The sequence below is a fragment of the Marmota monax genome, unplaced genomic scaffold, assembly GCF_021218885.2.
Source record: "Marmota monax isolate L192 unplaced genomic scaffold, Marmota_monax_Labrador192_F-V1.1 WCK01_AAM20220418_F8-fsc00027, whole genome shotgun sequence".
Lineage (NCBI taxonomy): Eukaryota > Metazoa > Chordata > Mammalia > Rodentia > Sciuridae > Marmota > Marmota monax.
In genome coordinates, this window is record NW_026694617.1 from 16,299,298 (window position 1) to 16,322,012 (window position 22,715).

At 51.8% G+C, this 22,715-nt stretch overlaps 1 protein-coding gene across 2 annotated transcripts in view; it reads left to right on the plus strand.

The window, feature by feature from the left end:
* The window catches only part of Snd1 (staphylococcal nuclease and tudor domain containing 1), a 412,411-nt gene extending 393,512 nt beyond the window's left edge, over window positions 1-18,899 (plus strand). For both annotated transcript variants that reach the window (XM_058572140.1, XM_046422386.2), the window contains 8 exons: window positions 3,352-3,540; window positions 9,427-9,568; window positions 12,824-12,947; window positions 13,777-13,846; window positions 14,965-15,078; window positions 16,648-16,851; window positions 18,148-18,192; window positions 18,302-18,899. In XM_058572140.1, coding sequence (XP_058428123.1) covers window positions 3,352-3,540; window positions 9,427-9,568; window positions 12,824-12,947; window positions 13,777-13,846; window positions 14,965-15,078; window positions 16,648-16,851; window positions 18,148-18,192; window positions 18,302-18,367 — 954 coding nt within the window. In that variant the 3' untranslated portion in view covers window positions 18,368-18,899. The remainder of the gene's footprint in view (window positions 1-3,351; window positions 3,541-9,426; window positions 9,569-12,823; window positions 12,948-13,776; window positions 13,847-14,964; window positions 15,079-16,647; window positions 16,852-18,147; window positions 18,193-18,301) is intronic.
* Window positions 18,900-22,715: the final 3,816 nt, after the last annotated feature.

Consider the following 22,715-nt stretch of genomic DNA (forward strand, 5'->3'; position numbering starts at 1 on the left):
CAGTGCTACAACATTCCTCCAAGGCTGGGGTGTGCACTAAGGAAAAAATGTGTGCATTAGGCAAGCTTCATTCAAGCTTGACCTGAGTTATCAAGCTACTGGCTTTGAGCTCAGTGTAGGTGAATCAACTGTATATTAAATAAGGGCTTTTAAACAGAAGCACATCTAAAACAAGGTTATATGCTAATCACCTAACAAAATTAGTGTGACCAGAGGCTCCCAGGAACCCCAGCTTTGTATTTCCCCTTGATGGTTCAGTATTCTTTAATTCAGTGTTCATGGTCACTATATAGAGCACAACTACCATGGATAAAAATGGACTGTGTCTATGTATATGTAGATCTCACTGAGGCAGGGTGTTTTGTTTTGTTTGAAACTGGGTCCCTAGGTTGCCCAGGCTGGCCTCAGACTCTTGACTCAAGTGATCCTTCTGCCTTGGCCTCCTGAGTAGCTGGGCAGGTACCTCTGTGCCTGGCTCATAGTGTTTTTAGTTAAAGGAAAGTTTTAGCATTAAACAGAAATAGAGCTCCTACAGACACAGATCCACATAATGTTACAGTGAAGCCACAAGTTACCATCAGTCAATATAAAGAAGAGACACCGTGAAGGATGCTCATGAGTTTCAACCTGGGAGTTTTCTCTGCTTACAACTCCCATAATTCTCTTGGAGTCAGAGAAAAGTCACTGAATTCCCGCGTCCATCCAGGCCAAGGTGTGTCCATGAGAGTGGACAAAACCTAGTAGTTGGCTAGAGAAGCTGGGAGCCCAGTGACACAGGAGCCAGCAGAAACAATAGCCCAGTTACCTTCCCCTGAGAGCCCTCATTTGATTGAGAAATTACTGTAGCAATGGCAGCTGTAATGAAAGGGGAAGCAGAGCCCCACAGGCAACAGCTTTATCTCCCTGGGCAACCTGAGATGGATCCAGTGGCAGCACAGTGCCCAAGGCCAGAGGTTTCTTTTCTCTGCTACTGGCTGGGCCACGGGACTTGTCAAGCCCAAGTTAGTGCATGGATTGCAGGCGGGGAGGGCTGGGGCAGTGTAAAGTCGGGGCTCACTTGCCAAGGAGAACCCGCAGCTCCCTGGCAGGACTGGCCCCACGTGGGTTCTTTCTAGTGTGAGCCCTGGAGAAAGGCGAGTCTCTGGCCTCAGAGAACACGGTGTCAATTTTGGATTTGCCATGTGGAGTGAGGCCCTAGCGTGGCATCTTACAGGATGAGAGAGACTGTGCCTGTCTGGTTGCCTCAGCAACCCATCTCTGAGGTTCTTGCATCAATCCCAGCAACCCACTGCAGAGAGCCACTCTGGCCCACCTCACAGCACAAGCTGCCCAAGGGCCTGCCAGCCCTGGAGTGATGCCATGTGGCCATGCAGGGCAGCCATCCTCAGTTTTAGAGAAAGGACACTTGGCTACTAAAAACAGTGGAAAAGGAGAGGTCGGAGAATGGGGAAACTGGTGTGGGCCTGAGCTCAGTGTTGGCTTAGAACCAACCTCATTTGCTTTTGGCCAGGCATGTGTCTCCTGAGCTTTAAAACACAAGACAAGCAGCCTCTCTGTTCTTTCTACTGTTGCCCCCAAATTCTTCTGGGACCTACTGCTTCTGGCCTTAGCATATGTGGCAAAGCTTAGCAAATTAAGACAAAGAGACCATCTTCCTAAGTAACATCGTGCCTGTTGCAGTTTTTGCCCCACCACTACAGGCCTAAGCGCCTACTTCCCCACCCTTCCACTGCAGGCAGTTTAGTCTTGCCATGTCCTGGACCTTTGCAAGGTAGATTGTCCTTCACCACATAATCAGGATCCCATTTGTGCCTTTACAAGCACTAGATGATAGTTCTTCCTGCTTTTTCCCCCAGTGGTGTGGTGCAGGCCTTGTGTCCACCCAGCCCAATCAGGGATAGGGAGAGCCCTCTAAGCCAGCATTTTCACCCAGGCTCTGCTAGTCACCTGCAAGACCCCATGGGTCTGGATGGTGGAAGGAGCCATCATTACCCCTTGGAAAGCAGGAAAGGGGCCCCAGAATATGGCTAGGGGAAGGAAGTCTGTGGAAGCTGAGTACTTGTCTGCTCAGAAGCAGTCTGTATCCTGTGGTGGACCAGGCCCCTTATAAGCTCCACTTGCTTCTCTTTGCCTTGGTTTCCCCCTACAAAATCAACAAATCAGACTTAATCTGTATAGAATTATTTTATCTGACCCCAGTATATTTTGCAAACCCCTGCTGTTCCACACCCCAACTTCAGGGGGTATTGGGCTCCCATTTCCTTAGCTGTGGGCCTCAAGCAGGAAGAGGGTATGGAAGAGGGAGGAAGTTTCTGCTCCAAACTACCTTCTCTTTACCCCGCAGCTACCTCTGTCTACTTCTGGGGAGCCATGTCACTGACATGTCCTGGCCCCTCCCCTCATCACTTCTAGCCTTCTGCCACTGGCTGCAGCTCAGACTTTGAGAATTCCCAGGTATTTAGACATTCATTTTATTGCTTAATCGAGCTTGAAACCGTTTAAATTAATACAAGTTTTTACATTTAGCAGCAAAGGCTTTTATAGGCCCCTTTGGTAGGAAAAGAAAGAGGTCAGGAGAAAATCAAGGAAGGAATTTATCCTGGACAATTGGCTTCCCATGGTGGGGACAGATCAGCCACCACAAAGAATGTGACCCCGAACAGAACCAGAACCAGGTCTGGGGGCCTAGGAGTAGGTCTCTCAGTGACAGGAGCCAGGAACCCTTAAACCCTGTGGGAATTCCTGAGGATTCTGGGGTTCAGCCACAGTCCATGGCCCAGGATCCAGGCTTGGCAGTGACCATACCCTTCTAGTTGCTCCTTCTCAAAGGTGACCCTCTGCTGGGGTTGCCCCCTTACAGTTCCTATGTCCTAATGTAGTTTTTGCCCACATCTTCCTGCCTCACCTATCCTCTTCTCTCCTGGTTTTCTCGAAGCTACTTTAATTACCTTCATTAAACATTAATCCTTTCAGTTCTTGCAGGAAGAACAGTCTCCTCCCTCAGGATTTTCTTGTTCCCTGAGGCCTGTCTTCCTAGCGCAGTGCTGAGGTAGATGCCGAAGAAGAGTGGGGTGTAGCCATGCCCCATCTGCTGCTTACCTCACTCTTGATCCTTACACACACACAAGACACACACACTTAATTACATACCAAGGAGAGTCAGTGAAGTGATGAGGTATCAGAGAAGTTCAAGCACATGGAAACCACAGGCCCCTCCTGCTCTTCTTCCCTGGGGCAGCTGCCCAAGACCTGGGAGCCCTCTGCCTCAGCACACTGTGCTCCCCTGCAGACTCAACCCCTGAACAGGCAGGACTCTCCCCACAAGTTGACAACCTATCTTTCTGTCCCCAGGTGGAGGTGGAGGTAGAAAGCATGGACAAAGCTGGCAACTTCATTGGCTGGCTGCACATGGATGGCGCTAACCTGTCCGTCTTGCTGGTGGAGCACGCACTCTCCAAGGTCCACTTCACTGCCGAGCGCAGTGCCTACTACAAGTCCCTGCTGTCTGCTGAGGAGGCCGCCAAGCAGAAGAAAGAGAAGGTATGAGTATGGTGGCCTGTCCTGGCATGTAATCCCTCTCACCCTGTCCTCCCCCTCCATATCTCCATAGGTATGCCTCCAGAGAACAGTCCAAGTGGCCCAGGATGGTGATGATTTCAGAACTCAACACCAAGGCGCCACACACATTCAAGGGAAAGACTGCCAGTTTAGGTGGCCATAAGCCTGTTGCAGACCTGAGGTGGGCCTGGGCTGCCAGCCTGAGAGTGATCCCCAGTGATCTCCAGGCCTGCTCAGGTAGCCCTGCAGCAGAACACTGAAGGATGACTTTGGGGCAGTGGGAGAAATAACTCGGGCGCCCCTTGTGAAGAGGAACCTGTGGCCACCCTTTTTCCCCAGCCCTGACCCTTCTCCATCAGTGCCCTCTGGGGAAAGGTGAGGCCCACTGCCATCCCTTTATGAATTGCCTTAACATCGCCCTGCAGGGAAGCAGCCCCAAGAGATGCATAAAGCTGTTAGAATAGCAGATTTACAGCCCATCAGTCTCTGCAGACACTGCATTGAAGAGACAAGGGGGGTGGGTCACAAAGCAGCTTTAGGAAACAAATTGATGATTAAGAAACTCAGTGGTTTGGGGATGGGAGCCAGGCTTAACACCCCCATTCTAGCCTGTCTCCAATGACTTACAGCCCAGCCCCCATAATGGGGATAAATCAGCTGGCCACCAATTTCTCAGTGCTTCTCAGAGCTTGAGGAGGATTTCGTAGGACAGCGGTGCTGAGCCATAAATTTGTTCTAGGAATAAATGTTTCCTTCCCCATGGGGCAGCCATCTGGCTCAAAACTCACTTTCCAGAGCCAAAGCCCAGACACCTGCCAAAAGGAGTTGGGGGCTTTGGGCTCCTGAAGGCACTATGTTCTTCCCCAGCCCAGAGTAGCTCCTCCTTATTCAGGACCTCTCTTTTCCTTCTGGGCTAAGAGATCTCCCTTCTGGGTCTGCCTTGTTCTGTCCCCTAGGAATTTGGGCATGCAACCCAGGAGACACAGGTAAGACAGACTCCAGAGAAAGTTGGCTTAGAAAGTCAGGACAGGTAGAAGAAGCTGTCCATCCATGCCTTAGAGAAGCTAGCTGCTGAGAGTTCAGGCTCAGAGGAGGATTTCCTCTGTCCTTGTTTCATCTCCTGCTCATATTAAACCCTGTCTTCCCAGAAAGAATGAAGGGGAAGCAGGCTGCCTTGGCTCCTACAGAAAGGGAGTCACACGCTTCCTCTTGGATTTCCTGCTTGTGACAGCTGAACTTAAGACTGCCACCCCCATGTCCTCTGCTGCAGCGAGATGGGGGCGAGGCATTGCCATGACCGCCTGTTATAAGGCTGAACCTTCACAGAAGAGAAGCCACTAGGGCCAGTATTGTAGCACCAGAGTCTAAGACCCTGAACTAAAGACACCTTTGCCCTGAGCCTGCTTTCTTGTTACTCAGCAAATGACAACTCATTTGACCCTGAAAGCCACCTCTTCAGATATGGGCCATCCTTTGTCCTCTAAGAGAAGAGATTTGAGAGGGATGCACAAAGGACAGGAAGGGGGGTCTGGCCTAAGAGGGAAGTGTGTATTCCTTGTCAGGTGCTAAACTGGGCATCATTATTTACTACACAGTAAATTCGTCTGGAAGAGCCCAAGCTGTCATTTCACTGGTGCCACTTGATGATGCTGAGGAATAATTACCAGTGATTAATTACTTACATGGGTTGCATGTTTTTATTCCAGCCCAATTAAAATGCAGCACAAAGCTCTCAGTGCTAGGCCAGCCTGCCTCCTGGGTCCCTCTTCTGCAAATCCCCGCCCTCTTGAAGGATTCCAAGGTACCCAGGCTGGCTCCTGGTGGAGCTGGTGCCCCAGGATGGCATTGGTAGAACCTTGTAACAGCCCACATTGGCTGTACTCAGATGAGAGAATTTGGTGTCCATCTAGGGGACATAACCTGGGTGTCTCGGGTGTATACAACCTTGCCCCACTTGTGACCCCATGAGGGCCACCTTTCCAAGGGGGATAGGGGAAGAATCATCTAAGCATCTGTGCCTGCAGGCTAACCAAGGAAGGGTAATGAGATTTGGTGAGACCAGGCACTAGCAGAATTCTCTGGGCCATGTGATTATGCGTGCATGCATTAGTGAGTATGTCTATCTAGGGGAACCTGACAGTGCAGGTGTCCCAGCAACTGAACTTAGCTGCCTCCCTGCTGGGTTTAATTCCTCCCTAAGGGTGACTCCTCAGCCACCAGGCTAGGTAGGGCCCTCCCCTTTCTCTGCAGGAGACTGATGAGACTTCCTTCCCCCCTCTCTCTTAAGGTTTCTGGGCAGATCCCAGGGACCACAAATGGCAGACTAAGACTCTCCCGCCCACACACATTCATGCCCAGCAGGGCCCTTGACAGGGCTGGATTGGCCATTGATTGGCTTTTATTGAGCTTGGCTTCCCTGCTGTGGGTTTGAAGGCCTCCACCACCGTGGCCCCAAGCCAGTCCCACCCCTGGAGCCTTGTGAGTAGCATTATTAAATAAGATTTAGAAAGACTCCCACCAATAGATCCCCACATTCCCCATCTCTTGCCAGAAGAAGGACCCAGGGCTCCCAGGGGAAGAAGAAAAGGAAGGCGGTGGCCAAAGGCCAGGGGAGACAGGTGGCTCCTGTCCTGATCCAATTTTGCCTGTGCCCAACATAGTGGACTCCTTCCCTAGGGACAGGGATTCTAAGGAGCCCTAAAATATAGAGGGGACCTGAGCAAGACAGGAACTTACCTGGCAGAGCTTCCAGGAGCAGATGGGACATGCCCTGCCTCAAAACAGAGTTTCATCTTGGCCCAGCCTTGAAGCAGAAGAGATGCCATTCTCCAACCTAATCACAAACCCTGCCATCAATCAGAGCTGGCATGGCCTCTCCACATATGTGGCCCAGAAGTGACCTAACAGCAGTGGCATGCTTGGTCTCCCAGAACCCCTGGGCCCTGCTGCTTAGTGCAGACCCAGGCTCAGCACCTTGGCCATAGGGGTTCTTTCTAGCTGCTCCTTCCAGGAGTCTAGGGTAAAGCCCTAAGGCACCAGCTCTGTGTGTGCATAATTGCTGTTCCTTCTGGAAAAGGTCTTTGGGTTTTCCTCACTGTCCAGGAAGAGGACATTTCACCTTTTAAAATAAGGGGATTCTTAAAACAAGTGTCTTGTCGGGCGTCTCTCAAGAAGCCACTGGCCAAGTTACATTTAACAGCTTGCTTAGGGCCACTGTCCACCACATCCAGTTGAGCTGTCACCTCTTCCCCCAAGAAGAAACTCTCAAGGCTTCGTGGTCAGAAGGGCCAAGTTACACCATCTTCCCTTCCTCATGAATAGCTCTTCATCTTTGCCCTTTGGCTGCCTCTGACCACCTCAGGCCCAGCCACTTTGTGTGGCTGGCGCCACTTTGCTCTCCTTGTTCTTACTACACAGGTACAGTATGCACTCCCCCACCCCCATCACCACCGGGGCTGAGGGCCATTCCTGAGGCTATATTTATTTCATCCGTAACCTCAGCTTGCTGCCCACCAGAGCCCATCCAGGAACCAGGCTCCACCTTCTCCCCAGAGAGGAGACCCCACTGTTTCCTGTCGCCCCAGGCACTTTCACTTGAGGAGTCATTAGCAGTTTCTGCTTTCACCCTGTCAGTCTGTTCCCAAATCAACACAGCTGAAGAGCACTTCCCCCACAGCCAAAGGGAAGCAGGGTGGGGTTGGGAAGGAGGCCCTGAAGGCTGCCCAGGCCCAGGGCCCACTTTGGGAGCCACTGCAGTGCCCTGATTCTTTACCAAGCTGAGGGCCTGCTGTGGTGGTCTGGAGCCCTGGAGAGCTGAGATGGAGGGGTGGGTGAGCTGAGGGCTGCGGAAGGGTGGCTGTGGAATGAATGGTGCAGGGCTCAGCTCCAGCCCATTTAAGGTAATGCTGACAGTCTTGTCCCAGGGACAGTTTGAGTCCCATCAATCCTCAGAGCTGCAAGGGTTCCAGAGGACTTGGGAGCCCAGAATGACTCACTGGAACTTCCAACCAGGGGGTCTGGGAGGAAAGCCCCAGCCCTATCAGGACAGAGGCTTTGGAAGCCTCTATGACTATCCCCCACAAAACCCTCTCATAGAGAAGCCCCCAACTAGAGGCCCCTCTACATATGGGCAGGTGAGCCCTTGAAGGATTAAGCCAAATGTGCAGGATCTGAATGGAAGTGAGACTGGCTTCAAGTCCTGCCATTTATCTCCTCCACTGTGGCTGAACAGGGATGAGTGTGTTAGAAGCAGGAGAATGCAGAAGTCTCTGGGAGGTGGTGGTAAGAAAGGCGGTAGTGGTGATGGGGACAGGCATTGGGGCGCCTGGAGCCTGGGAAGTGCGAGCAAGAAGGTAAGGGGCTTTTTGCATTAGAGCCCAGCCACAGAGCAGAGGCCACAGCATGCCACCCAGGAAGGCACTGCTGTGTGACACCTCTGTGTCTCGGCTGTTTCCAGCATCCTCCCTTGGATGCACAAAGTCTTCTCTTTTTCATTCTGGTCTCAGGCCCTTGCTTCTTCCCCTTCTAGTGGAAGAATACACTCATGCCACACTAAGGGCAGAAGTGTGAGCTCTGGGGTGTGACCCAAGGAGGTTTCTGAATCACAGCATCTGTGCCTTTCAGCTGCTTCCTGAGTCACCCAGGAGTCTTCATGTCCCCTGAGAGGCACCATCTCACTGATGGCATGATAATCTTACAAGGGAACAAAGGAAACCCTGAAAGCATACCTCGCTTGACCAAAGTCAAACACAAGTTCAACAGCAGTCGGGCCTAAGCTTTTCCCACTGCCCAGCATTGCCTTTGCCCTCCAGGATGCTCAGTCAGTGCCAAAGTGCCCCTGGAAGAGCTCTAGGTCCAGGCTGCCTATGTTTCAACCCTGGTTCCACTGCTTCTAGTCAAGTTCATACCTCAGTTTTCTCATTTATAAAATGGATAATATACTTCTTCAAAGGGTTGTTGTGAGGATTAATTGACTTGATGTTTGGAGAATGTTTAGAATGACGTCTGGCACTAGGAAGCATGTAAGTTCTCAGCTGACACTTGGATCATCCCCTGGTTCTGTGTATGTGTCTGTGGGACCCCATGTGTGGTCTGGTCCCCCTCATTCCCCACCCCCTTGCTGCTGCTCAGCTGGAAAGCCACCTCCCTCCCCTGCTCTGACAGGCCTCACTACTTGGATAATCTCCTGGCCGCAGGATTGGACTTGACGCGCTGTCACGTCGAATCAGCTTCGGAGCCACTGCAGCCCTGACAGCGCAGGGCTTGGGGAGGGAAAGGAGGGGGTGGCCCAGCTTCTGAGCTGAGATCAGAGCAACCTGCTGGAGGTGAGGAGGGTGGAGCAAAGGAAAGCTGCTCTGGAAAGGCCTTCTTGCACAGTGAGGAGCCCAAGGTGGTAGCTTACAATGCCTCAGGAGTGCCCATGGCCTTGGGCAGGTGGGAGAGCCTGGAGAGTTGAACAACCCTGCAGAGCACTATGGGAAGGGAGATGGAGATCTGGGACACTAGAGGTGGCCTAGTGGGGAGCCCAGAGCCAAGGCAGTTCATTAGAGGGGGTCTTCACACCCTGGTACACATAAGGACCGCCTGGGAGCCTGGTTTTGTTCTTGTTTGACTCTCTAGGATCCTTCTAACAGATTCTAATCTGGTAAGCCTGGGATAGGACCCAGGATCTTGCTGAGCTCCCCAGTTGCTTCTGATGTCTGCCAAGAGCCCACCCCCTTCCCCCTCAGAGGCGGGGGCTCCAGAGTGATTTGAGTGCCCCACAGTGACCCTTACACTCACCCAGGATTACCCACTTTGCCCAAAACCCCATTCCTGTGCCCTCTGACATCCCTTTTCCCTCCTCTCATTTGCCGCCTACACATGCAGGTCTGGGCCCACTATGAGGAGCAGCCGGTGGAGGAGGTGATGCCTGTGCTGGAGGAAAAGGAGCGATCCGCCAGCTACAAGCCTGTATTTGTGACTGAGATCACTGATGACCTGCACTTCTATGTGCAGGATGTAGAGACAGGTGAGTGACCCAGCACCTCTGTCTTACAGCTCCTGCATGGTACATCCATCTGAGGAAGGGAGCCCCTTTTCAGCAGGAGGGAAGAGCATAGCCCAAGGTTCCAGGAGACTCCCCTGCAGAGCCTATGCCTCTGCTACCCCACCCCCAGCCTCCTGGGCCCAAGATTCATCTCAGGAACGTACAAGCGAGCCCTGGAGTAGACAGGGCAGGAGGCAGGGGGTGGCAAGGCTAACAGGTCCTCTGAGGACGGGTGAGATAACAGATTTGTCTGGGTGGTGCTCTGAGACTCTTAGGTAATGGTTTTGCTTCCAGACACCCCTGGCTGGGCTGAGCATGAGGATTTGTAGCCCTCAAAGTCTGTCAGGAAGCAAGGAGAAAATCTTCTGTACATAGTCAGGAAGCACCAGCCAGTATGGCTCAGTCCCCCACCCCCAACTTCCCAGGGAAGGTGACAGCCTGGCTTCTCCTTCTCCAGAGGTTAGCATAGCTGGAGTGGTGGCTAGTTTCCATGGCAACAGGCAGGCTCTAGGGGAAGTCATCCCCTGGCAGTCTTTCTGAAGGACCCTCTCCTCCCTCCTGTGCTTGAGGACTATGTACTGTGGCCAGTCCCCTAGTCAGAGACCTCAGGCCTCTGGAGGACAGAGGGCAGTGGAGATGGCTCTGTCAGCAGCTGGCCCCACTTTTCATCTCTACCCCTTTACTCTCCCACTTCTTCTTTCCTCCCCATCCCCTTTACTCTTCTGCTTCTTCTCATACCTCCCCCAACCCCTCCCACCCCCACCCCTGGTGCTGGGAATCAAGTTAGTTAGGAGCAGAGGAAAAGGCTCTTAGAACTGCCTCTGGGTCCAAGGAACCAGATCCTTGGCAGAGGAGGCTACAGATGTCTCTGGCACCTTTAGTGGGCAGCCCCATAGATAGCGGGATGTGGCTCTGCCCCCACACCAAGGCCCTCTCCAGATTGCTAAGAGTCTCGTCTCAGCTACTTCCCCTCTAATGACATTTTCTAGGCAGCTGCTTTTGTGGCAATGTCATTTCACCAATTCTGGCCTTGGGCTGGCTCTGCTTAGAAAGGAAAGACACGGGGGAGGGTAGAGATGTGGCTAAGTCCTCGGGATTAGGTTCTCTTGAGGTTGACCACAATCCTGTGAAAGCTGGCCCAGCAATCGCCTTGGAAATGAACCCAGGAAGCAGCCAGCCTCCAGGTCTGGGCTGTATGGCAAGGAAGACCCAGTTTTGTGGTGTGTTTCCAGGGAAGAATCAGAGTTGTTCATTAGCCAAGGAGCCAGGCCCTCAGAGACCCTGGGGAAGGGAGCTCAGAGTAGACCCTGCCTAGGATACTCGGACTCCCCAGCCTGCCCCAGGTTGGGAAGACCTACTGTGAATAACAACTGGCTCTGAAGTCTCCAGGGGCAACACTGGAGGGAACAAGTCTTCCTGTGGCTGCCCAGACACAGTAAACCCCACCTCCTGTCTCCAGCAGTTCTAGGAAACCAGAATACTAAAGGGAATGTGATCTGAGGCAGAAAATAAGGGGAAAGAGAAAAACACATGTTCAGAGCATAGGGGGAGACCCGGGAGTGAGGTACTTCTTGGAATGCCATGTGGATTGTGGTGGGCTTTAGAGGAGACCCTGCTGCCCTCAGGTGGCTCCATGTAACTCATGAAAATAGATTCATAGGCTCCCTCTTAGGAACTGTCCATCTCCTTGGGGACATCCTCTTGTTATTCCCCCTTCTCTCAATTAAAGCCCACTTTCAGATAAGATCTGATGAAAGCATCGACACAGGTTGCAAATGATCAACTAGCTCTGTGTAAGGACCTCCCAGAGGGTTTTGCCTGTTCACAGAGGGCAAAAGCCTACTTCTCTTGCCCTGAAACAAAAAATATAAGAAAATAAAAGTAGAGCAAGTAAGGGAGAACCTGTGGATGTAGAGGCTTCCTCTTAGTCCCTGGCGTGTGACTCTAGAGAGGTCTGGCCTCTGGGGTGGGAGGGATCTGCGCTACTTAAGAGTCCCTGTGCTCACACTGAGTCGTGTGAATGCTAGGGCTGAAGCTGTGCAGCAGCCTGAGAGTGGACATGTGTCTTTGTGTGCATATGCAGAGATCATTTTCAGTGCAGTTGAATTATTAAGCACCCTGCATGCATTGGGGATTCTCCTAGGCCTTACGCAAGTAAACAGAAACGAGTGAGCTAGGCTCTGTGCCCTGAAGGAGCGCACAGTGTAGTGGCAGAAACAAACACAGACAAGGAATGTATAGGGCCGATGGTATCGAGTGTAACAACAATATACATGTGTTCTGCACCTGTTACAGCTTGGCCTTCAGCCCTGGAGAGAGAAAGGTCCCACACTTAGACCACACGTCCACAGCCCAGTCTTCAACTCTGAGAGAAGAGGGACAGTAAAGGTCTAAGCAGAGCTAGAATCAAAGCCAGAAGGGACACAAAAGTAGAAACCACAGGGGACGGATACCAAGCACGGTGGGGGCAGGGAGGGTACAGCAGGAACAAGTTAGAGAGGGAAACTAAGGAGGCCTCAGGTGGTGAAACTGTCACAGAAAACCTGTAGACAAGCAGTAGGGGACAGGGACTCGCTGCCCTCTGTTGAAAGGAGTCACAAGGGTGGGAGGCAGCATGCAGGAGCCCAGCCTGGCAACACTGGAAGTTCTGTTCAGCACGGATATCACAAAGTGACAAGGGTCAGAGCAGCCCAGTTTGAATAGTTGGGGCTCTGGACCCTTTTTCAAGAATTCTTACCCTCGTCTTTTAGGGTTTCAATTCTGAGTCCTCTTCCTGTCCGAGGCTTCATGGGACCCATCCTTCTTCACCTCTGTTGTCCCCAGGAGACACTAGATAGAGTGGCTTCTGTCAGTCACACTTCTGTGGCCTAGGCCAGGATCTGGCCCTTGAAGGAAGGGGCCAGGCTGGTCAGCTCTCGCTGTGGAGAAGGCTGCTTGGCTCGGCATTGCTCCTGTCCACTCCCTTTCCCACCTCCTTACTCAAAGCCCAAGCACATTCCCAAGGGCTTCACAGTCCCGGCCAATAGCCTGGAAGACAGTGTTCCTATGAGGCCCCAAGTGTCCCATGTTTGAAGATGGACAGCTTGAAGTATCTTGAATGGGGACTATAGAGGCCCTGCTTGGGCTGGGGGCAACGCAGGCTATGGTATACTCCAGAGTTTCACACCCTACTTAGTCCCAAGATGAGGCTCCAGCAAAACATGACAGCTGGGACTCTCTACCCTCTTCCTCCTGTAGGCACCCAGCTGGAGAAGCTGATGGAGAACATGCGCAATGATATCTCCAGCCATCCCCCTGTAGAGGGCTCCTATGCTCCCCGCCGGGGAGAGTTCTGCATTGCCAAATTTGTAGATGGAGAATGGTAAGCCACCCAGACCAGCAAGGCACCGAGCCTTAATGAGGAGGAAAATGAGTTTGTCCTGGAGTGCAGACCTGTACAGCTACAGCTGGATATCAGGTGTTGGCCTTAGTGTCTGCTTTCCGCTGGGTTTTTAGTGATGGTGTCCAGCAGCTCTTCGGGGTGTCCCTGTGAGTCCCTATAGTCCAGCCAGCCTCTGAAAGATGAAGTGGCGTCCCTCCCACTCTCCTGGGGAATGCCGTGGTGGGTGCTGCCTGGCTGGCTGGAACTCTCCAACATAGCCCTCATCCTCAGGGAAGAATGATGTCACAAGAGTGAGGCGGAGGCGGGTTCACATTGAGCCCAGACCAGCCGCCTGACCCTCCACCTCTGCTGTCTGGGACATGAGCTACAGCACTCACAGGCCAGAAGAAGGTCATGATGTGTGATCCACCAAGGGTAGGGCCCATGGCCTTCCTAGGGTGACGAAGTGACTTGGATGTGTTCCCTGCTACGGCCTCCCAGACAGATCTGCCGGCTAATTACAGCTGCTGTTTAGTGTGCTGGGTTTAAACAGCAGACATCAATCTAGTCATTAGTCTTGTTGCTTTATGCCCCAAGGACACATTAATCTGCTCCACATGCTCCCTTCTCCCTCCTGCGCTCCAGCTCTGCTCTGACTCCATTAGATGGTGTCCACCGCACCCTAAGGCTGGGCTTCCATAGAAGCCAGGAGTTGCCCTCTGTGACAACACCAGGAGATCCTAGGCAGGGAAATGCTATGTCCCCAAGCTCCCAGGGGACCGAATTCCTCAAGGCTGTCCCTTGAGCTGTGCCTTTGATGCCATTGCAGGTACCGCGCCCGAGTAGAGAAAGTTGAGTCTCCTGCCAAAGTACATGTCTTCTACATCGACTACGGCAATGTGAGTGTTGGGGGCCCATGGAGGAGGAGCCAAGGAGGGACCATCACACACAGAAGCCCATCTGATCTCTTGAGGTCCCTCTGAGCTTAGTGACAGAGCTCTGCACATTTGGACACCTCTGCTGTCCATATATCAGGCCTGGCCTGAGTGACCAGGAAGAATGGATGTCTGTGGCCAGAGGCTTGGAAGCACTAAGTGTCCCACACCGACCACCCCCATCAAGGATGAGGGCCCAGCTGCTTCCATTCTTTCCCTTCTGAAGAAGCGCCCAGGGCCTCTATAGCACAGGAAGGCCTTTTACATCCTGTAGCTCCTGGTGCTCCTGCTGAGCCAGGCTTTTCCTTCTATAGATCCCCAACACATACCCAAGCCAGTTGCCTGGGAAGGGACAGTCACAGGACTGAGCACCTGGATACCCATGGGAGAAAAAGCTTCTAGGCTGGTCCTGGGAGTTTGTGAACAGTCTCTGGGGGATTCCCTATAGGCTTAGCAGCAGGCAGGAGAAAGGATACAGTCAAGGAACTTGGTGCTTCTGGGGTGTGACTGCGGTCTTCTGCTTTTCTCCCGAACCCTCCTCAAGGATGAGCATGGGGAATCTGCTAACAGAGAGCCCAGAGCTGGGCCATGCTCCCCACTTATCACCTGGGCACACACAAGGAAAAGGTCTTGCCAGACTGGGTTGACCCCACCCATCTGGGCCAGAACCAGGGGCAGGCCCATGTTCTACAGGGACCCTGTCTCAGTGTGCTCCCCAGCACACCTCCAGAATCCCCCTACTTCATGGAGTAATAGTTAGGGAGCCCCACAGAGGGAAGAGCATTGGAAGGAAACAGTGGAGTCCAGCTGTCACCATGATTATATTAATGGGAACCACCAAGTGTGCCAGAACCAAGCCCAGAGTGAGAGGGCAGGAGTCACAGCTTCCCCGCTGGCTGCCTGTGCAGTAGGACCTGTGCTTCCAGGGCTCACCAGCTGTGCATGGCTAAGTAGAACCAAGTTGTGGGGCCAGCAGGGAAGACCCAGAGTTGGAATTCCCAGAGGCCTGTCACAGAGGGTTGTCCTTGAGAGCAAGGGGGCATTGAATATGTTATATTGTTGGCCTGGTGCTTCCTCTGTAGAGAGAGATCCTGCCATCCACCCGCCTGGGGACCCTGCCTCCTGCCTTCAGCACTCGTGTACTGCCAGCTCAAGCCACGGAGTATGCCTTTGCCTTCATCCAGGTGCCCCAGGATGTGAGTCTTCCTCCTTCCAAACAGACTGTCCCCTCAATAACTGCCACAGTCTCCCCAGGCTGTCAGGAAATGATGAAAACAGTAAAGAATTGTTAGTGATAGGACTCAGGAGATGGGAGTGATTGACTATGAAAATTGTGGGAAGGAACCACAAAAGAGGTGACATGAGAGTGTTTCAGCTGGGTCTAGAGAAATGGGGAAGCCTAGTGAGCCAGAATGCATGGGGGCAAAGAAGAGGCCACCACCATGGATCCTAGGAGCCTTGTGGGTAGCGGCAGGACATGAGAAGGGAAAGATTAGTGAGGGCCTGGTTACCATGGTCTCCTCCGCCCTGACAGTTTATTCTTTGTACTGTGGGTGAGAGGGGGAATGGCAGCATTTTCAGCCAGAGTGAGACAAGATCAAATCTGTTTCTGAAAGTTAGTTCTGGTGGCATTGTGGATGGGAGAGACTGGGCGGAGTGGTAGGGAATAATTGTAGCTGCCCAGGTTAGAGACAGTAACAGCCACACCAAGGCTATCAAGTGGGAATATGAAGGAAGACTGGACAGGTCTTAGATACATAACTGCATCAAAGGGGTGGGGGTATAAGGGAAGGAGGAATCTAGGACGAACTGGATTTCCAACACATGGACAAGTTGCTGTTGGCCAAGGGGGAAGGGAAAGAAGCTGCCCTCCAGGCAGATATGTGGTTTTCTATATGGAGAAGAGAGAAGATCTAGAGTTATGGGTTTGAGTATTAAGACCATGGGAGTGAGTATGTGGAGGGTGTGTTGGAAAGTAGAGAGAAGCTTCGGAGTATTGGCATTCCCATCACCTGAGCGCAAGGAGCCCAGAGGAAGAATATGCCGTGAGAGGGGAAGACATGTGCTCAGGGTCATAGATGGCCCTCGGTTTCCAGAATGGGAAAGCCAGTGTACGGCATCCCACTCCCCGTGGTGGGGGGTGGGGGTCCAACAGGCTGAGACTTCATCTCTGAGGAGAGCAAGAGTGTGAGAAGCATGGCTGGTGCTGCCAACCATGGCAGGGTGCCAGAAGCAAAGGGGAAGCTGGGAATTAGCATTGGTGACTTTTTCCTATCTTTTTGTAAAATGTGCTAAGGGAAAAAGAGAAACCACAGAAGATGCTGAGGGTGAGAATAACAAAATGAATGAAGGGAAGTCAAAAGGGTAGGGAGACAGAGGGTGACAAGTGCCCAAGATGTCAGCAAAGACAAAACCAGGGATACGATGCAGTCACTGCTGGAGTAAGACACTGCAGAAGGTAGGAAATGAGAGGGGCCAGAGCAACAAGTAGAGGTTACTTTGGGGCAGGAAAAGACACTTTCTTCGGAGACACAGGATAGGTAGGTGGGGGCCTTAGGTACGAGATAGAATGGTTTATGTGCAGATTCCTGGAGTGAAGGGAAGGGGGTTCTGCCTGTCCAGTACCTGTTCCCCTTGATGGGACCCAAAAGGAAGGGCACCAGGCCCCTGCAAACCTTGTTTTTTTGGAGGTCCATGGAGGACCCAGGGCCCAAGTGGCTGCTTAGTTTTCCTTCACTCTCACTAATTTGCTGGGGCCCTTCCAGGAGGATGCTCGCACAGACGCCGTGGACAGTGTGGTCCGGGATATCCAGAACACTCAGTGCCTGCTCAACGTGGAACACCTGAGTGCCGGCTGCCCCCACGTCACCCTGCAGTTTGCTGACTCTAAGGGTGATGTGGGGCTGGGCCTGGTGAAGGAGGGGCTGGTCATGGTGGAGGTGCGCAAAGAGAAACAGTTCCAAAAAGTGGTAAGTGATACAGAAAGTGTCCCCCCACATTCCACCACCATCATCACAGATGAGGGGACTGGGGGCTGCACCCAGAGCCATTGGGGAAGTAGGGAATCTACCACCCTGCTGGTCCTGCTGGGGAAACATAATGGATTTGGGTTTGTTGGGGTTTTTTTTTTTTTTTTTAAATCTAATTACATCCCAAATTAATTGGCTGCGGGCTTGGCTGAGAATGCAAACTGGAGCGGAAAGTTTCCCTTTGTATGTACCCCCAGGTGACAGGCTGGAAAGCCTTGCCAGGGGTAAGAGGGGGTCAAAGCCTTATCTCACTGTCTCTGCCAATCTCTTACTTTTTCGTAATATACAACACCCAAGTCCTAGCACCCAAGGCCACCCAGAGTCAGAGTTGCCCAGGAGGCAGCACCACAAAGACTATCACAACACTTCTTAAAGGCCTCAGTGTCCCTGGAAAGGTCCTAAGACTGGGAGACTGTGGAGGACCTGGCACTCACCATTTACATGGGCTTCTCTCTGGTGGTGTTGGATGAGGGGCACTGATTGTGCACATCAGTGGTCTCTGGAAGAAGAAACCTGTATGAATTGCTACTGTCTCTCCAAAAAATCAGACCCCTCTCACCTTCCCCTCAGAGACTTCCCAGTTTCCTCAGATGGCTTCTAAGACTTGGCTAAAGTCTCCCTATAGAATTGGAGATCTTAATGTCCCTGTATGTAGCTACCCGTAAAGTCTCTGGCATCTAGGAATTTCTTTTGCCCCAGTCCCTAAGGCAGACACCCACCACATGTTCATTCATTGATTCATTTTCTCATTAAATGTTTATTGAGGACCTCCCATGTATCTGTGAGAAGAGACAACATCGGCCCTGTGGAGCTTACATTCAAGCATGAAGAGACAAAAAATAAAAACGAATATGAGTAAATTAAACAATGTTAAAAGATAAATACAGGGAAAAAGAAAAAATAAAAGGATCAGGAGCATAATTGTGTATCATTTTAAATGGAGTCATCTGAAGCCATATTAAGAAGATGTATTTTATCAAAAAACTTGGGACAGGATAGATAGCCAGATGGACCTCAGGGGAAGAGCGCTCCAGGCATATGGAACAGCCAGTGCCAAGAGTTAAGGAACCAGAGACCTCTGTGACTGTTTGTGCTTACTCTGGGAACTGGGACTCCTGGAGGGCTTTGAGGCCCTGAATGGCATGGAGCTGACCTAGCATCTATCTGCAGGGTCATTCTGGCTGCTCAGCTGAGAACGCCCCTGTCTTAACTGCTCCCTTCTTTTCTTTCCATCAGATCACGGAGTACCTGAACGCCCAGGAATCGGCCAAGAGCGCCAGGGTGAGTTCTTGCCTCGGTACCCCCTGGGCATCCTGGGTTGAGAGGCTTGGCCCAGTGAGTCCCAGCAGGTCTCACATCCTGAATAGACATGTTCTCTTCCCTCTCGCAGCTGAACCTGTGGCGCTATGGAGACTTCCGAGCTGATGATGCCGATGAGTTTGGCTACAGTCGTTGAGGAGAACTGTGCCTGGCCCCCAGCACCGCTCACGCCATTACTCTTCCTCTGCCAGGAGGGTGTTTCAACTCCAGACCTGCAGGGAGGGGTGTAGATTGGTCCAGCTTTGCTTCTGTATATGGAAATGTCTCATAGGGTGACATCAGGGCTGGGGGAGGAGGGTATCCTGAGTCTTGCTGGGGACAGGCCATCCTCCTCTGGGATGACAGCACTGCTGTCCAGAGTCTCTCCCAGTCGATTTTATATTTTTATTTGGGGGTTTGTGGTTTTTTAAAAAATTGTCCTCAAATCAGGAAGAAATATGAATGACTTTGTCCTAGTGAAGGGGGTAATCCTGATGCCCAAGACCAGCTGCCAGCTGGCACCCACCTCTACCCCAGACTGCCCTTCCCCAGCTCTGTCCAACTGTTGATTATGTGATTTCTCTGATACATCCACTCTCAAATGCCAGCGTGTCCACATCTGCCACCTCACCAGCCCATTCTGTATTTAAAGCTTTCAAGGCCCAATAAAATAGTACCTGCTGTCTGCAGCCCTCACTGTCGTGCCAAGAGCCTGGGATCTTAGCAGCCCCAGCCAGGAGGAGACTGGGACACCCAAATGACCCCCAACTAGTCATTCAAATGCCTGGCTACAACTCCTGAAAGCATAGCCCACTGGGGAAACAAGGCATTTCATAGGGTCCCCAGCAACTCCTGGGACCTGGTGGCCACCCCTGGCAGCATGATTTTCATACAGAAGACTAGATGTCTTTTTTGATTCATTGTGCGTGTCTGCCCTCAGGGACCTTAGAGATTCAGAAAATCTTGGATAGCAGGCCCAGGCAGGGAGGTGCTGACTGTACTACAGCAGGTCCTGCTTGGTCCCCAGCAAGGATCCCAAAGGGAATTAGGTAACCAGTGAGATGAATTCCCCAGTTCCTGCTGAGGCGGGTACACAGTGCTTTAAGAACAAGGCCCCCTTGTCCTTCACTGGAGAACAGAACTGGAAGGACAGGCTGCTCTGAGAAAGGTCCAGGACCCTAGCAAGGAGATCTGTGTGCTCCACACTAGCTCCTGTTCTCACCCATGAGGGAGAAGACCCATTATGGCAGCCATGTGGTGTGTAGCGAGGACCCTGTCACATGCAGGGAATGCCAGGGAGAAAGGTAAAGCTGTATGTGTATGTGAGAAAGAAGAAAGGTGAGGTCACCACTAAGGACATCCAGTGTCCATGCCTGCCCGTCTTGGACATGAACTTTGATGAAACCTGGTGTCAGGTCTTCCCTGCTGCCCCATAGGAGTAGTCCTCCAACCTTGCGGGTCGGGAGCATCAGTGCAGGTGTGAGTACTGACTGACCAGCTCTCCTCCCAAGCTAGGGGTCCTGCCCAAACACTTGTTCTGAACACAGTTTACATAGGCTTCTGCCTTTAATCTAAAGAGGTGTGTGTCTCCCAGACTCCGGGTGCCGGTGTACGGAGAGAGGCAAGAGTGAGAAGACCCAGGAAGGGGCAGAGGAAGAAGCGTGGAGTTGGTTCAGCTTCAGTAACCACCGCGTTTGCCTTTCTGTCTTGGGCCTTGTGTTTCTGCCTGCAGCCCCACAGGGCTGGTCAGAGCAAGTGTCGCACTCCTTGAGTCAGGTCCTTTACGGTTCAGTGAACTGCATTTCTCATGACTTTGTGCCCCTGGGGGTCCACCAAATCAGGAGTGTGATGGTGACATGTGTGAATCTCTTCATCATACCCACTCCTGGAGAAGCTGTCCTGCCCCCAGCAGGCAGGCCGGCACTCTCACCATGACCTCTCTTTTTATTTTTGTCTATGGAAAAGAAAGTGCCCATCTCACTTCTCTACCTCCAAGGTGCTTAGCAGTAAGGCCAAGAGGTAGGATGTGTATTCACGATGATCACCCTCAGCAGAGGGGCAAGATGCCAGCCCACTCTTTTGTAAAGGGTCTGAAATCCTCTCCCTGTCTTAACAGTTGCCTTGGTTACCTCTGTGCCCAAGGATAAACCCTCCTTAGTTTTCCAATTGAAATTATGCCTGGGCCTTCCCACTCTTTATTTCCTTTCCCTTCCAAGGCTGGTTTAGACAAAGGTCAAATCAGTCACCAGGTAGGATGGCACTGCCACTGCTTGCCTGGTATGAGCCCCAGTGAGGTATTCTTATCTCTCCAGACTGTTGAGTTCCTGAGGTTTGTCCTGGGGAGGACTAGGACCAGGATGCAAAATTGAGGGAGACCCTCAAATGGTGTGTGTGTGTGCGTGTGTACATGTGTGCACGGCATTTTCTGCCTTTGTCTCAGCTTGTACACTCAGTATCAGCACTTGCAAGTAGCATCAAAAGAGCCTCCCCAGGTTCTTCCCCAACCCTCGTAGAACTTGCTTCTTGACCTCAGCATCATGGGTTCTGCTTCCTGCCCTCCTTTCTTATTGAACAGCAAGATCATCCACACATCCATGCCTCCACCCAACAGGGCTGAAGACCCAGAGAACACCCAGCACAGCCCTGGGTCCATCTCCCAGCAGGCTTTGGGAGTCCCTGGGTCTCAGAGGCTGATGCAGCAGAGCCTAGGGTTTGGGGTGGCCATCAGAGAGGTACTGATGCTGGAGACTCATCTTCCCTCCCCCTGTTCCATGCAGGACAGGGGAAGGCAGGCAGTGGAGGACGGGCTCCTGTAGCTGCCTTGCTTTATTTATTAGTTTGATTATTTCTGCATCCTGGGGAGAGAGTCAATGGACCCCTTTCCTTGCATCAGGCCATGTTGGGAAGCACGAGGGAGGGGCTGGAGAGCTGGTGTCTCAAGAGTGGTTATTGATGTCCTAATTACAAGAGGATGCTAATTTAATTTGAACCTAATTACAGTGCACTACCCTGGGTGGCATGTGTTTTAATAATTAACGTCCTTCAGATGCGTAGGAGTGTAATAATATTTACACTAGGTTGGCCAGAAGCCTGGGGAGGCGGGCTGGGGGCCCATACACCACCCTCCCCCCGGACAGCTTGGCTGCTAGCAGGTGGGGAAGATGGCACATGAGTTTTGGTCGCCTAGTATCTTATCATCCTTCCCAGGAAACATGCTTGGGCCTCATTTCCAGCCATTTCCTTGACCCAGCAGGCCACTTTGCTCCACAGGGTGCCACACTAGAACTCTGAAATCCATCAGACAGGCAAGATCTGTGAGCTCAGCTCCCCTCCACCCTCACCCCACACTCTGAGCCACAAGCAAAGGCTGTTTCTGGCTCCCACCTGTCTGGACCATCCCAGGAAAGGGCTTGTTTGCAGGGTGCTTAAGAGGGAAGGAAAGCTGCTTGGTCTTCCTCAATTCCTTTTTTCAGAGGTAACATTTGTAAGGAATCAATACCCAGAAAAGTACATAGATGATAAGGTTACAGCTCAAGTTTTCCCCAAGTGAACATTACCACACAACACCCCACCAATTACAAGAGCACCACCAGCCCCGCCCTCCCCAGTCACCGTCACTCCACGGGTTTTACCCAGGTGGCAAGTTTATGTAAGTGAACTCAGTCTGAATTCCAATGTGGGGACTTTTTCCCTGGCATGTCTATGAGATTCATCCAGTGGCCACAGTAGGTTCAGAGTGGGCATTTTTCTCTCTGATTCACTGTATGAATACACCACAATTGATATAAAGAAGTCAAAACTCAACAGACTGCTAAAGCCAGAGCTATGCCAGTCCCTAAAGGAGAAATTAACCCATCTTAATTAGCAACTAGGAGACAGGAGGTGACATTCCCCTAAGGGATGAGAGGATGATGGCAGGGCCAGTTTCATTCCCCAAAAGCCCACAGTACCATGGTTGCCCAGTCTTCCAGAGCTTTCAGATGTGGGCAAAGGGGCCTACCAGCAAATCCAGAAGCAAAGCAGAAGAACCAGGGGCTTAAGTGGGCTGAGGGGCTTGTTGTGGCTCAGTGGCACAGCACTTGCCTAGCATGTGTGAGGCACGGGGTTTGATTCTCGGCACCACATATAAACAAACAAATAAATGTCTACTGACAACTAAAAAAATATTTAAAAAAAAAAAAAAGGTGGGCCAAGGAATGTCAGTGTCTCTACCAGACATCTCCCTAGGGAAGAGCTTCTCTAAGTGTGGCAGGCAGACCCGCTACATCAGAACCACCTGGAGTGCTTGTTAAAATACAGCTGCCCAAATAGTGCCAGAACTATATAGGGAGTGAGTGTGGAGTAAGGGAACCAAGTCCTCATCTATTATAGTGGGAAGACAATGGGTACTGTTTGAAGTCGATGAAACAAAACCAGCATATTATTTAGCAATAAGATGGTTAACCCCCAGAAGATCAAAAACATGATTAAAGGGCTCAGTTGGTAGAGTGCTTGCCTTGCATGCA